At 40.1% G+C, this 15995-nt stretch overlaps 2 protein-coding genes and 1 long non-coding RNA gene across 3 annotated transcripts in view; 2 read left to right on the top strand and 1 right to left on the bottom strand.

Moving 5' to 3' along the window:
- The window catches only part of LOC140928234 (large ribosomal subunit protein mL38-like), an 8975-nt gene extending 5204 nt beyond the window's left edge, over positions 1–3771 (bottom strand). The window contains exons 1-3 of the mRNA XM_073377956.1: positions 3618–3771; positions 2283–2408; positions 436–629 (exon numbers count right to left, since the gene is read on the bottom strand). Coding sequence (XP_073234057.1) covers positions 436–629; positions 2283–2408; positions 3618–3735 — 438 coding nt within the window. The 5' untranslated portion in view covers positions 3736–3771. The remainder of the gene's footprint in view (positions 1–435; positions 630–2282; positions 2409–3617) is intronic.
- The window catches only part of LOC140928239 (uncharacterized), a 240002-nt gene that overhangs the window by 21085 nt on the left and 202922 nt on the right, over positions 1–15995 (top strand). The gene's annotated exons all lie outside the window — the stretch shown is intronic.
- LOC140928236 (uncharacterized) lies at positions 3828–7208 on the top strand. Its single transcript, XR_012164636.1, has 3 exons — positions 3828–3966; positions 4598–4651; positions 6375–7208. It is a non-coding gene; the product is annotated as an uncharacterized lncRNA (long non-coding RNA).

The following is a 15995-nucleotide window of genomic DNA, read 5'->3' as shown; positions in this document are numbered from 1 at the left end:
CGCAACATACAGATTTATTAGTTATCTGCTAGCAGATAACTGACAAATCTGTAGGCTGCACACGCAATGCATGATTTCCAACAACAATGTCAATTTAGGTTCCAAGTTGCCACAATGTGTTTGTCGTTATTTCCTTCCAAACAATGTATAATAAAACAATTATTTGATTTGGTTTTTGTGATATCCTAAATAATCAAGGTCTTGGTAAGTGTTATCAGCCCCGGCCCACGGCTTGTTGGCTGATAACACTTACCTCGACCTTGATTATTCCGGAGATCACAAAAACCTCATCCAATAATTGCTTATTATCATGTCAGTTATGATGAGTTTCAATACTGGAAATTATTGAAAATCTTCAATTCTAACAAATAATTTGAGTCTATTAGTTTTAGAAACAATTATTTAAGTACAATGTAACTTTAATGCATACCACACCTGAGATGGAGTTAGAAAGTTTCCAAAATGCACTTGGTCTGTTTCACCAAATTTTACTAACATCCTAACTGAAGGTGTGAACTCTTGCTTGAACATGTGTTCATAGATACCATAATGTCTGGCAAGTTTTGTTGTTGTTGAGAATTCATTTTTAGCCATCCAGTCCTTCCTCACTGTATCTAGAGGTATATGCACTGTGGAATAAAATACCAAAGCAATAAGTTTAGAACATGATGGCTAGTAGTCTGATGCTTAAAGTTGATGTCACTTGTGTTCTGAATGACTGCAAAACCATTACCTTAAACTCTGACCCTGTTCCCAAACGACATTTTTAAACATGAATTAAAACAATTATTTTCAATTACAACTGACAATAACTGTTTTAAAATTTAAACACAAGATATTCCAATTATTACGAAGTTTTTGCTAGATGCGAAAAAAGAACCCAATCAAGACCTTATTCTCCAATTACTTAGGCGTGATGCATAATGCCCTATTACATTGACCAATTAATAGTAAAGTCCTGTTACCAATGACTCACAACCATTACAATTTCAGAAAAACCAATGCATTCTTTTTTTTTGGAAAGAGCTTTCACTACCAATTATCCAAAGTTAGGGAAATATTGAGAAGAGACACTGTTTAATGGTACAAATTACTTGTCCATTTTGGAAAATCTTCAGTTTAGTAGAGCAAGTGGTTGTTGCCACAGGTGTATGGCTATTGTGATAAATTCTGTGATTGGTCATTATGAAATCCTGCCTATTGACACGTGTCGCTAGTAAAAAATGCAAATTTTCCTGTCAATCAAATGTTCCTATTATTTGTAGGTGGAAATTGGTGAAACATCTTGATTGTTTTGGAGTCAATAGAAGAACAAAAGATACCAATAAGATCAAGTTATGCAGTCTTCAAGCATGTTGCACGCCTTTATTCAGTTACAGCATTTCTCATAACTTTCCCACATTATAACATTGGCATGAAAAGTCTGAAGCGAAGCTTAAAAAAATCTTGATAGTCAAAATAAACAGGGTGCCCAAAAAAGGCAAGCATCTGAGAAATCAAAGGCGACATTTTTGTCTCCAGGGAAATCTCCCAAATGAAGGGTAATTTGCCCGTAAGTGTAAGTGAAGTGAACTAGACACGTATCGCCATGGTTTTATACACAACGTTTCCTCGAAGATTTTTTTCCTTTTGAAGGTGTAAATTCAAATGAAAGAATTCAGCTTTCACAAAAATAATATAAAATGAAACGAAGCAAATTGAAAAGTCGTAAAAAAGCCAGGATATTTCAGTTTCATGGAAAGTAAGCAAAAGGGTAGGTGATTTGCATACCAATAAAAACAACTTCCAGCACAATTTGAAACAATTCGACTTTCCGTCTGTTTTCCGCATTCCATACATTCTACTGGCTTAAATCATTAAAATAATTTATGAAGTCAAAATAATTTACAGGTTGAGCAGTTGCATTTCCTGATAAAATGGAGAGTAGTGCGAAAGCTTCGAATTATCAATTTGCTTAAGTTAAATTACCTTTGTATCATGGAAGCAATACGCTAACACTTCGGTCTAGAGCCAAAGGATGCGACATGCATCGGCATCCTTTGTGAGTCAGCAAATAGTCATGGGACCCGCGATTTTACAGGTGACGTGGATCAATAGACGGAATTCCGTATGTTGATTTAGCTGAGTGCACTTAATATGATTGGTCGACATGACTGTTCAATCAACAAGTGTCTGATTATAGCCAACTTTCCAATTACAACCCTACTCAATAATTAGAGAAAATAGTTAATCCATCAATCAAATATATATTTGCTACAGTTATGTTTAAAAAGGTTGCTAACATTTTTCATCTCGCGCTGCCTTTTCCAAGTTCGAATCCTGTCTATTTTTCTTGTAAATTGCTGCCTTCATTCTCCTAAAATCCTTCCGTTTTGATGTCTGATCAAATGTTTGAAAAGTGTCTGATGCTGAAAGATAGGGAAAAGAGCGTGGAAACAATAATTAATGCATTGCATTAGTATACATAAGGCTTTGTGAGGGCTTACAAGAGATTAACATTGTACTGTTATGTTGCATGTGATGTACTGGAAATGGATTAACCTACAACACAAACATGTAACTTAATACATTCAGTGCTCAACAGTAGTAATAATGTTTATCTAAGTACCCTAATTTTTTGGAAAATCCTTGGTCCAGTCCATGCATGATTGAGTTGTTGAGCACAGAGCTTTTGGTCAAGCACAATGAAAGTTACCGATTTGTAGATGTGAAGACTCTGGTACTGTAGCTAATTGCATTATTAAGTTAAAAAATGCACATTTCATATACAGTGGAACCCTGTTAATACGGTCACCGATGGCCAAAAAAAAGGGCCGTAATAACGAGATGACCATATTACCAAGGTGGCCGTAAGGTGAGGTTCCACTGTATGTACCTTAATTCCCAATATCCACTATACAAATTCTACAGGCTGGTTTCCATACAATGAATTAAAGAATTAGTTGGGGAAATTTGAAAAAAAAAAATGAAAGCATTTTCCCTTTGGTAAATGTTTCATAAGTTCTCATACATGTAATCTTTTCTCTTAATTTTCTTAGTTTTTTCCATCCTTGACAGATGAGCCAATCTGCTTGTATTTCATTAAAATCGTCTGTGTAGTTATAGTTATATTCAAGTAAGAAACCACGTGCATGTCAAAAGTTTGGGGGTGGCCCTGGGGTTGGTAAATGCCCACCCCCAGGAGTAACAGCGCAAGCAAATGCCTGCAGTAGCCCAAGGAGGGATGGGCGCAGCAAGAATTGACTGATACATAAGTGAAGCCAAACGTAAACAATAACATGCACTATTCTCTCGCGAAACCAATCACCAGGTGTATCGGTTTTTTTTCTCTCGCCTCACACGCCCTATGGGCGTATAAGACTCGCGCGCGAGGCTTTCACGCTACTCTTAAGCTTACTCAGAACTCTACTCTAAAACGATTTTGAGAAAACAAAACCGACTGTTTTGCAGTTTAAGTGTACATCTGAATGTGGGAACCTATATAGGCAGCGAAAAAAATCCCTCATTTAATACAACAGCACGAATTAAACTTGAATGTATTTTACTCGCTCTTTATTTTTTCATTTAAGCTCAAGTCTAAAGCTAAATTACAAGAATCCGGAAATGTATTCACTTACCTTCCGTACACATGTTACTTGTTTTCAGTAGAATTCTCTGCCTAAAAAGTTGCAAGGAGGTCATATTTTTGGAGAATCTTATGACACTCCAACTTCTTCTGGCCATGTTTGCCGCCATATTGGGTAGGTATTAGCATATATGAAGTACTTACGTAATGTTGATAGTGCCCGCTGGTTATTTCCATGACGGGCTCAACACTACGGGTGAACGAAAAGAGAAGAGCTCTACTTTTAGTACTATAAAGCTTACTTGTGGATTGAAAAACAAGCGCTGATTTCTTCGAATTTGAACCTAACGTTCGTCTAGAGTTAAATTATGCCAACTACAACTCAACTTGCTTCTCTCGTGGTGAGTGCTTTTGATACTTTCTTAATTGTGGACAATAGTTGTCTGTCAGCCGAGTTGTTCAACGTCATCCGGAAACCATTCAGTTACTGTTCACGGAGGTACAATCACTTCTTACATATGGGTCCCCGCCCCACACCCCCAGGTACACATTTGCATGTAGCAGCTGCTCGGAAGAGAAGTCACCAATGGTGCGTTTCCCTGACCCCCAACAACACTAACACAGTTGGGAGAATGACACGTCATTGCTTTCTGCGACCAATTAGGAGAGACCTTCGAGCAGCTCCAACACTACTCACACATTTGGAAACCTTGGGCGCGATCCATTCAACCAAAATTTCCGGAAATTTCGGTCCAAAACTCAATGGATCGGTTCGGTCCAACCGGAAAAGTTTCGAAAAAACGGGTCCACCTTTTGAGGTGGACCACTTTTCCCGGTCGGACCGGTTGGAATTTTGGTTGAATGGATCGCGCCCCTTGGGTACACTTACCCCACCCATATATCCTAACATACCCTCTAGGAGCCTCTCCTAAACAGAAAAGGTCATGATCATTGTGTTTAGAGTCAGAGTCTATTATTTTAATTATATTAAGTAGAGTCAAAACTATAACTATGCTTTGCATTTTCATATAGGTTGGACTTGCATTAGGGAATGTCGCTGGTGTGTATTTAGCTCAGACATACGAGGTAAGTGGACCCCTGACTCCTTTTCCTAACGCTGTGTAAAATTACTCAGGTGCCTTAGTCTAAGGTGAGTGGAAGTGCAAGTTCTTTTGGTTGGTGGATTAGTATGATTTGCTTCAGGTCTGAATGCTTTTTGATTCAAGGGATGCTTTCTATTCAACAAAAATTCCGGTGTGAAATTTCGGAAATTTCTCATGCTCAGTGGAATGGTTCATTCCGGTTGAACAGACCCAACCCAAGCCGTTGCGTGTTTGCTTATTGTTCTTGTAAGCAGGATACAAAAGAGCGGTTCTAGGGACAACAGTTTTGTCAAATGGAAAGGGACATTTTGGTCCGAGAGACTGAAATGACCAGACCGGTCAAAGAGGACCACCTTCAAAGCTGGTCCCGAATATTCTGGTCAGACCAAACCGAAATGGTACGTTCCATTTGATGTACCAACTGAGATTTCCAGAATTTTGGGTTGAATGGAAAGTGCACAAGAAGTTCTAGACAAAGGTTAAAATACTTCCATCCACCTAATATTTATTTACATAATGTTCAAACGTTGGATAGCACTATCCACTGGATTAAAAATCTATCCAGTTGACAACACACATTTAAACAACCAGGGCCTGGTGGATTGTGTCCACATAATTATTTAATAATTAAAGGTACAGTCATCTAGTGTGAAATATAGCATGGTATAGAATTAATCAGCAGTAGACTCTCTGCTTTAATTGGCTAAATAAAGACCCAAAGATAATTTTAAATTTGTTTAAATTACATGTATTCCAGGCAGTGTTATCTTTGGTCAAAAAATTGTTTACAAATTTTGAAGCCAGAGCATGTATATGTAAACAATATTCTTCTGCTTCTGATGACTGTTATTGTCAATCTTTTTGCCCAACTACTTGTGAAATACATTCTGCTTGAATGCTCTCTTGGCAAAAACCAAATATTTTTGAAGCAAGCAACTCTTAGTATTTTCTCTTCATAGCCCGCATCATATATTTTGATAGCAGAGCAAGTAGTTCCCTAGTTTAACCCAAGTGAATGCTGGAGAAGGGGGTACCCTACAAATTTTTGTGGGGGTGTGCAACCAGGTTCCTGAAAGTCCTACACAGAACACTATGTACCTTATATCAGACCATGTTTAGGTGTAACTTAATTTGCAACCCCATTCTTCGGTTCAAGACAATGTGCCAAAAAACTCCTCTCCCATCCAGTCTAACCATTAACAAAAAGGACTTATAATTTAGCACACTGCTGATCAGTTCCCATAAATGATGCCCAATTCTAGGCCAACACCTTTACATAACCTAAATATAGCATCACCCATTCCCCTGGGCATTCTAGTGCCTGCAAAGGCTTCCAGAAAATACCTGCAGTACACGCTATTGAAAACCTCTTTAGGCATTATTTTTCTAAGTGTACTTAGTGAGCTGTGTTTTAACTGGCTTGAATCTCTAATCTTGGAGACAACTTGGTCTGTCCACTGTAAATGTAACTGCTTTTCTAATAGGTGAATATGTCATGGTTCAATTTTATCCTTGGTTTAAATTTTGCTGATTTCCCTTTGTTTTAAACTCATTATCATACATTACTGCACCCCAAAATAAAGGGAAATAGAATTGAAACTAAGGACAAAATTGAACCACAACAAATATACCTGTGGCAACTCAGGTTCAAGGTCCTATTGGATTCACTTTGAGAATCACTGATTATATTTTTGTCTCCCTTGTAGTTGCCCGATTTACACACATTTGCAGAAAACCTTTTCTCCAAGGCAAAAGAATATGAAAAAACAACAAGAAAGTCTGATGATGGGAAGGAGTGAAAGACTTCTCTAAGATATGGGTAGTTTCTGGTATTGCAGATGGTGGCAATCATGAAAAGGTGTAATACAAAAAACTGAAAAGGCACTGAACAATATCCATATCACAACACAAAAGCGAACCAATAACAGTTTCCACAACACCAAGAAACATCCAAGATCTGTGGCAAAGAAGCAAAAGATAAAAACAATAAACTACCATCAGTATTAGATATGTGGTGATGTTGTAGGAAGTAAACACTGACTTGGAGGTGAAGAACAAACTGGTTTAGTATTTACCAAACAAGCAATTAACTAGCATTCTAAACAGTAGGTTTATTTTTTGTCAGTTATTATCTCTCATAATGAAGAGAACCCCCACTTAAAACAACAAAAGAAATTGTGCAAAGAGAAATTAGTATTGGATGTCTTTGTCTTGAAACATCTTGAATTGTGATTTGTACTTCACTTTCTTCCGAAGTATTTGTAGTAAATTTTGATATCGCTGAACAGGCTTGAAGAGCTGGAAACAGCTCGAAAACTTCCGCCTTTCTTTTCTTTTTTTTCCACCTTTTCTTGTCTTTTTTTTGCATTTGTTGGCTTGTACGTCGCCCATTAAAAAATTTTTAGGGAAAGCTAGAATGTAGCTGATTTGTTTATGATCATTTTCATTAAAAAAAGAAATCACTAAGAACTCAGGCCTTATAGTGCCTACTTCACAGGTTCTCTCGTCTAAAAGCCCTCACTCTTTCTTATCACCTTTAAGGTAGAGCTCTCTTTTGTCGATCGGTGACCCCTTTGTCCGTCGGCAAATTTTCATAGAATACGCCCTTTCACGGTTTTTTCAAGTTTCGATAAAGATCGGTAAGCGAATATCCATCGACACTGCTAGAAAGAGCACCCAACAATTATGAAACTTACCAAGTTTAAAGGTGGTAAGTCCAAAGCGAGCGAAGATATCGCTGCACAAAGTCGCATTTTTTTACAGACTTTTGTATGGTGTGAATTACAAAGACTTGCCTCCACCAAGCTAAGATCTGCAAATTTGCGCGACTTTGCAAAGTAATTTCTTCGTTAGTTTTCAAGAAATCAGTTTTGACTGATTTTAAGGCGTTTGGTCCAGCCGTTTTAGTGGATTTTAGCTAACTGGTCTCAAAAGTTGAAAAAACCGTATAAGTGTCCGTTGACGACAACATCCGATCCTTCGATCCTGTTCAATCCATAGCAACCAACCAAAAGGTGTCACGTGGACTGCTTTCCACGGGGATTTGTTATGGTCGGACACAGCCTGCTCTTGACCAAACAGAATCATTCAGTACCATCATGTTGATACTTTGGTCAGTTCTCGGAGACGTGATTTCGTTAGAAAGAGGGCGTTTCCCGGACTAGTGTCCTCGGTTTCGTCGTCGTTGCAAAACTTTGAATCGGGTTGAATCAATTCTCGAAGATCGGATTCTGACGAAAACCGGTACCTGTTTCTTCTATAGTTTTCAAGTTGGTCGTCCAGTGATTTTAAGTCCGTCTGATTGCTACCCTGTGGAAGATAAAATTAGGCAGATTAAGCTTTACCCTTGTAACTAGCCTGCATCACAGGCGAAACTTAACTCTGGTTTCGTGTCGGTCCGTCTGCGAAACAGTGCCCAAATCCTTGTTCTGGGCCCTCACTTGCCTAGTCCCTGTACGGCGTTTTCCCAGGCCTTCTCGGTCAATTCACTTCGGCGACGTATCCAAGGTCACTTTTTCCCTTGGACCACGTGACCCGAAACGAATTGGCCGCGCGGAATAATGAGGCCCAGGGACTAGGCAAGGCCCCCCTGTGTACCAGGACTTGCTAGATACGCACCATGGTTGTCCTGTTAAAAAAGCCCTTGTCGAGTAGCCAACGCACTTCCGGTAATTCGTTGATTCCTTTGGGGGGACAAGAACAAGGATCACGGCGCTGCTTTGCAGACGTTACTAACAGGGGTTAAATTACGTCTGACAAACGGGCTGGCTTGTAACAAGATGCTGTTTCTTTCAATTGAGTTGATAAGGTAGACTGGCCACCATGTGGAGATAGAAAAGCTGAAGTTTCGACGTACTAGCCTCCAGTAAGAGCTATTTGAAGCATGAGGGTTGTGTGTGGTTTATGTCTCGAAAGCTATAGGTGAAGTAACGCTATCAATGGGAACATGATATATAAACATATACAAAAACAAGAATAAATTTAATAGTTGGCTGAAAATCCTTCAGTGATTTCGTGAGAATTCAGAGTGCCGATTTGAAAGAAAATTTTTTTTTGGAGATTTTTGCGTCTTTCCGTGTTACCTAAGTGCAGTAAGAGACCATAGATTGGCCTGATTTGGCTTAAATGATTCAGAAGATGAAGTCATTTTTGTATTCGCCGAACCCTGGTTTGTGCTTCTGATTGGATGGAGCTTTGTTTCCACCAATCAGAAGCAGATCTGGGTAGTGACGCCTCATCAGTTTGGAATTTCTACCCCCTTTTCTCAGACGTCATATCGTGAGGATACCACTGGTGGCGTCGCGAAATGTCGGCTGTTTTCTCAGGCTACTCTTACATCTCATTTGAATTTGTAATTGCAAATGTAATTTGTTTACCACGGAAAACTTAGGAGTTCTTAAGAACTCGTTAAGACGTGGCCGTGCGTTCCAGATCGAATTGGATTTAGAAGTGTTGGCTTTTAAGCAGAGATTTGCCAGAGTTGCCATTTTCGTTGTTGGCTAACTTACATTTCTGCACATAAGTGCTGCAACGGGACCGGTTTTGACGAGTACGAGAAAAGCATCAAAGAGAGGGAGGAGGAAGAACAAAAAGGTGTTTTCATTTTCAGTTCGTAAATAAAAATGAATGATCTCTGATTCAGTTGCTCCGTAGCTTACCGTTCTCTTGGTATCGTTTGGAGCTGAGCGAGGCCTAGTACTTGTTGACGTCTTCCGTGATGACAAGATAATTAATTCCTCTTCGGATTTGTTGGACGTTGTTTCAGGCTGGATTCTTGTCTCACGTAACTTGGTTCTCCTTAAATTTAAAAAAAGAAAACGATTTCGGAGAGATTTTGCTTGTTGCTGCTAACTCCATAGAACAAGGAATCCTCTAGTTTATTATCTGACTAACAAGTAATCAATATGGGATTTGGTTACTAAAAATATAAAGCTGAAAAAGTGAAACGTTGGGTAATCGAGAATCACCAACCCTTTATCAGAGGCGTTCGCGACCTTGTATTCGAGCTCCGTTCTCTGGCTCTGAACAGCGACTTAATCCAAGTTTATCGCAGGGTCACACAATGGCCTGACCCTTTAAAAACCCAATATCCTAAGTAAAAGTCTTATAAAAAAAATAAAATTTATCTTTATAAAATGCTAAGATCATGATACAAATTGTTGTAATCCAAAGTTTCGGTAAAGAGATTTCATTTGAATGGTAGCCTTCGTCAACAGGTTAAAGAATTATATAGAGTAGGCATGTCGCCAGAATTTCGCTTTCTGAGGAGTGACATTTAAAGGGTACCTTAAATTTCCGAAAATAAGCCCCGGGGCTTATATTTTTCAAAGGCCCTTTTTGAGGGGCTTATTTTTGGAGGAGCTTATCTACGGAGGGAAATTTGCGTTTCAAACGCGATTGGGCTAGCCTTATAGTTGGAAGTATATTTACCGTTTTTGCTCATTGTTTTACTTTGTATTTGAGGGCAATTTTCCAAGTACAAGCCTCCGGGGGCTTATATTTGGAGGGGCGATTTAACGGACGGTTTTTTGCGTTACCAGTTTGGAGGGCTTATATTTGGGGGGGCTTATACATGGAGGGGCTTATTTTCGGAATTTTACAGTATGTTGAGGGAAATAAAACTCTCACCTGTAAAACACGAAACCTACGATGAAAGCTGCAGTCAGGCAAAAGGCTCCTAGAACGTAGGGAAGAAAAGTGGTGTAATATTTCTGGAGCGATCCCTGGAGAGTAGTTGGTAACACTGTGACTATCTTAATAGTGGATCGTTCTGTGGTTAGGGTGGGTGAGTCCCAAGTGACCTCATTTACGGTAACAATTTCAGCTCCAATGTTCCTCTCAAGACTGTCTTTGTTCTCCAAGACTATTGTTCGCAGTACATTGGAAGGCAAGTATCCTTTAATATAAAGCAACAGGGAAAGCCAGGAAAATGCTTTAATCAGCAAGTGATGGCAAAGTAATCCAAGAAGCCCAAAACTCTCAGTATGTGTGTGTGTCATTACAAGTCGTAGCGTCAAGACATCGTGCAATGAGAAACGATCAATTTATGAAGATTACGTTAATTTGTTTGCAAATGTCATGAATTACCGTAAGAAAAAAAATTCCAGCGGGCAAATGCGACAGCTATACGTGTATGTTGCGAATTAATCCACCCGACGATTGGTTGAAGATGGGATGAGCACGGGACTTACAAACCCTTGCACGGATCGCGGATTCTCTGTTCTGTATCACGTGTTCGCTTGAAAACAATGCATTCTCTGTTCTGCATTACGTCATAAAAGTTACCTTACTCTAACTTATGTAACATAGCTTCGAGATTCACTGTGCCTTGGAACTTTTGTGCACGACCGTATTAGGCTGCTCGTTGGCAAAAATGAAACTTATAACTGTCGTATTAACCGCTGTTTGGAAGAAATAACGCGAAAGGGAATGTCGCAAGGAACATAGTTTGACGGCTTAGTTCGCCATTGACTATTTTCCAATTCCCCATAATACACTCTGTCTGCCCCCCAAATTTTGCATAACTTATTGTCTTAAAATGCTCTTGGGAAAATACAATACTCCCAGGAGCATTTAAAAACAATGGTTTATGCAAAATTTGGGGGGCAAACAGAGTGTATTATGGGGAATTGGAAAATAGAGAATTACTCGTAGAAATCATGCGCGCCAACCAACAGATTACTCACTTATCAATCAGCAAATACCTATGCTAATTTATCTGTAGGTTGCCCTAATTTCCAAAACTAGCTGTAACAATGAGAACACAGCTAGTAAGTACAATGTATAGTAAGTGCTAAAAACGGGCTGCTATTGGAAAATCAGCAACAACCAGAGTTTTGATGAAACTATGCATGATGTTATCAATATGGAAAAGGGACTACTTTTACTCTGTACGCGAAGATTTGACTCAAGTTGCGAAGGCGTTGGCCATTCACCAATAGTTATCAAATCTCCAACGGGCCTTAGTCTAAAAATTATATGCATATTAACAGGGCCAGCCTTTACCGGATGATGAGTATCTCACCACATAAATACTAGCTTTTCTTCGTACCCAGGCGTCTCTCTTGTACCTGGCGCACATAGTCAGTCATGGGAAGGGTACGCCATACTAAGCGCGCTTAGTTTGTCCCTCCAATTACGGCCTTTGCTTTCTAGCTGTTGTCCACACCATAGCGGTGCCTGAGGCAGAAAACTAGAAAAATTTCACTTACCTGGCTTTTGTGACAGGCTGATTGGAAGCTTCACTTTTAGTCGGACCCAGATTTTGCCAACTGAACTGTTTGTTATTTTCATAATGATATGTGACATGTTTAATAGGGTTCTGGGGATCACAGAAATCATGCATTTCAATAAATGCCCATCTTCTTTTAGAGACTGATTTAAAAGGACCTATAAATTGCCCGCCAGTTTTGTTACTAAAAGAACTGTTTTCTCCACAAACAAACATTATTTCTGAAACAAGAAGGAATTCTTCTACTAAGTTTAAACCAACCCCTTAATCAACATAGTCTTTTCGCGTTTCCATGATCTCTTGAGCTGACAAAACGTCGTTATTTAGCAGGGGCACCCGACGACAATTTTCGGAAAATTATCTGTTCGGAAGACGATTTGAGGTCTAGAATTTTCGGATCATTTTCTGAAAAATTTCTTGCTTGCCTGCCTCTCCTAGGATTTTCGAACTTCAAAAAAATCGTATAATTGCCCATTTTTAACGGATTCTTACCCTAAAAAGGTCAGCTAGAATTTTCGGGAGCCTTTTTTCTGGCTGAAATTTTCGAAGAGGTAAATTTTGATCCCTATAATTTTCGGATCACTATACTTTCAGCTAGGAAATCCGAGCAGATGAAAAATTTGTAGGGGATAAAAATAAGCCTTTATCTACCGTTTAAATACTAAAGTACGTTCAACAATGCTATGTTTATGTGGTTTTGAACTATATTCTCGTTAGGTGCCCCTGATTTAGTACTCTAGAACGATCATGTTTACTGTGTTCAAACAAAATAATTAAATACTGCGAAAGCCAGTGAACAAGCCATTAAAAAACAATTCAGTGATGTCGTTCCTTACCACGTTAAACTCAAGGGCATTGTCAATACAGTCTAACTGACACAAAATATCCTTAGTATCCACAGTTAGAAAAAAATCTATCAATGTTACCATCCACTGTTAAAGTCCATTATAAAAGCTATAAGGTCGGTGTAAACTGGAAATGCTCATTTTTTTACCATAAAATTAACAGTTACTATAGTATTTTGTTACCTATCATCAGTCATGTTCGGGGTAATCATGCAAGGCGTAACATGCTTTGCACAATACTCATTTATTTTATTCACCAACGCCACTTCAAGTCGCTGCTTCCTTTCAGTAGTCCACTGTAAAATGAAACAAACCTTTCAAGTTACTGTGCCTGACCGAGGTTAAATAGAGAATTAGGCTGGTGGACAGAAGGTTGAATCTAGATAGATGGTGTCAAGCCTAATAGTAATAAGTTTTAAAGCATTTTCCTCCATTCAACTAACTCAACAAATTTACATGAAATAGTTCTAATCGTTTAAAAAAAGGTTTCATGTGACTCGCTACCTCTGAAATATTTGCCACGTCCACCACCTGTCAAGACAAAGACGTATTTTTATTGTAGAATTGAAGAAGGGATAGTTCTCACTCATCCACACTGTTCGTCTCAAGGGGAAATTTTTTGTGATTTGAAGCTAATAGATGAGTAAATGACAATTTACTAGAGCGTGCCAGATTCGTTCTTCAAAGCTTAACAAAATAAGACGTAGTAATGTAGTGATCCCAGTCGTACCGGACTTCCAGGTTCTACTAGTCATCCCGGTCATCCCAGACATCCCAGGCATCCCTGTCGTACTGGGCTCAGTTGTTCGAAATATGAATAGCGCTATCCATTATAGAAATCTCTATCCAGTGGATGGCGGAACTGGTTTTCCTAATTATTATTCACTGGATAGTGATTTATCCAGTAGATAGCGCTATCCAGCTTTTGAACAACAAGGGACTGGTCATTAAAATCATCCCTATCATCCCAGTCATCACAGTTGGAACTAAATAAGGACAACCTAAAAAACACATGTGCACCATTATAAACAGGAAACCCAAAGGGAACACTCTACCGGCAAAGTCACACTACAGTGAAAAAACTAGCACTAACAAACATAATAATGTCAATCAGTTTAATAGATACTTTACACTCGACGAAAAATCTTCGCAGAATCTACACACAACCGCAACAAGTTGCACCCAACCGCACCAATGTGAGAAAACCAGCTAGTACCAAACTGCACCAGTCTGCCCCAAATTATACCAAACTCCACCAATCTGCACCTACTTGCACCAAACTGCACCAATCTGCACCAAGTTGCACCAAGTTACAACAGACTGCTATAATCTTCACCAAGTTCCACAGAATTGCACCAATCTCCCCCAAGTTGCACAAAACTGCACCAATCTGCACTAAGTTGCACCAAACGGCCCCTAGTTCACCCAGTTGCACCAAACTGCACCAAGTTCCGCCAGTCTGCACCATGTTGCACCAAGCTTCGCCAAGTTACAACAAACTGCACCAATCTGCACCAAGTTGCACCAAGTCGCACTAAGTTGCACCAAATTGCACCAGACTGCTCTAATCTCCACCAAGTTCCACCAAATAGCACCAATCTATCCCAAGTTGCACCAACCTGCACCAATCTGCACCAAGTTGCACCAAAGCACATCAATCTGCACCAAATTGCGCCAAACGGCACCAAGTTCACCAAGATGGCACCAAACTGCACTAATCTCTACCAAGTTGCACCAAATTACCAAATTGACCAAACTGCGTCAAGTTGCACCAAGTTGAACCAATCTGCACCAAGATTCACAAAGTCACACCAAACTGCATCAGTCTGCACCAACTTGCACCGAGTCGCACCAATCTGAGCCAAGTTGCACCAAACTGCACCAATCTGCACCAAACTGCACCAATCTACACAAAGTTTCACGAAATTGCACCAAGTTGCACCAGGTCGCACCAATCTGCAGCAAGTTGCACAAACTGCATCAATCTGCACCAAGTTGCACCAAATTGCACCAATCTGCACCAAGTTGAACCAAAATGCACTAAGCTGCACCAAGTTGCACCAATCTGCACCATCTTTAACCAAGTTGCACCGAGTTTCGCAAAGTTAAACTAAACTGCACAAATCTGCACCAAGATGGCACCAAACTGCGCCAACCTGCACCAAGTTGCACCTAATTGCATCAAGCTGCACCAAACTGCACCAATCTACACAAAGTTTCACGAAATTTCACCAATCTGCACCGAGTTGCACCAAACTGCACCAAGCTGCAGTAGGTTAAACCAAGCTGCACCAATCTACACCAAGTTACACCAAACTGCACCAGTCTGCACCAAGCTGCACCAAGTCGCACCAATCTGCACCAAGTTGCACCAAACTGCACCAATCTGCACCAAATTGCACCAAATTGCACCAATCTGCACGAAGCTGCACCAAACTCTAGCAAGCTGCACCAAGTTGCACCGATCTCCACCATGTTGCACTAAGTTGAACCAAGTTTCACAAAGTTACACTAAACTGCACGAATCTGCACCAAGATGGCACCAAACTGCACCAACCGGCACCAAGTTGCACCAAATTGCACCAAGTTACACCAAACTGCACCAATCTACACAAAGTTGCACCAATCTGCACCAATTTGCACCAAACTCCACCAAGCGACAGTAAGCTGCACCAAGGTGCACCAATCTGCACCAAGTTACACCAAACTGCACCTGTCTGCACCAAGTTGCACTTAAGTCGCACCAATCTACACCAAGTTGCACCAAACTGCACCAATGTGCACCAACATGCTTCAAATTGCACCAGTCTGCACCAAGTTGCACCAAACTGCACTAAGTTGCACAAGGTTGCACTAATCTGCACCAAGTTGCAACAAGTTGCACCAAACTGCACCAATCTGCACCAAGTTACACCAAACTGCACCACCTTCCTCAAGATGGCACAAAGTTGCACCAATCTGCATTAAGTTGCACCAATCTGCACCCATTTGAACCAAACTGCACCAATCTCCACCAAGTTGCACCAAACTGCACCAAGCTGCACCAATTTGCACCAATCTGCACCAAGCTGGAACAAGTTGCACCAAACTGCACCAATCTGCACCAAGTTTCACCAAACTACACCACCTTCCTCAAGAGGGCAACAAACTGTACTAATCTGCACCAAGTTGCACGAAAATTCACCAATCTGCACCAAGTTGCACCACGTTGCACCAAGTAGCACCAATCTGCACCATGTTGCACCAAGTTG

This window comes from Porites lutea, chromosome 2 (assembly GCF_958299795.1).
Source record: "Porites lutea chromosome 2, jaPorLute2.1, whole genome shotgun sequence".
NCBI lineage: Eukaryota > Metazoa > Cnidaria > Anthozoa > Scleractinia > Poritidae > Porites > Porites lutea.
Note: the sequence above shows the minus strand (reverse complement) of the source record. Positions and strands in the feature narration are given on the sequence as shown.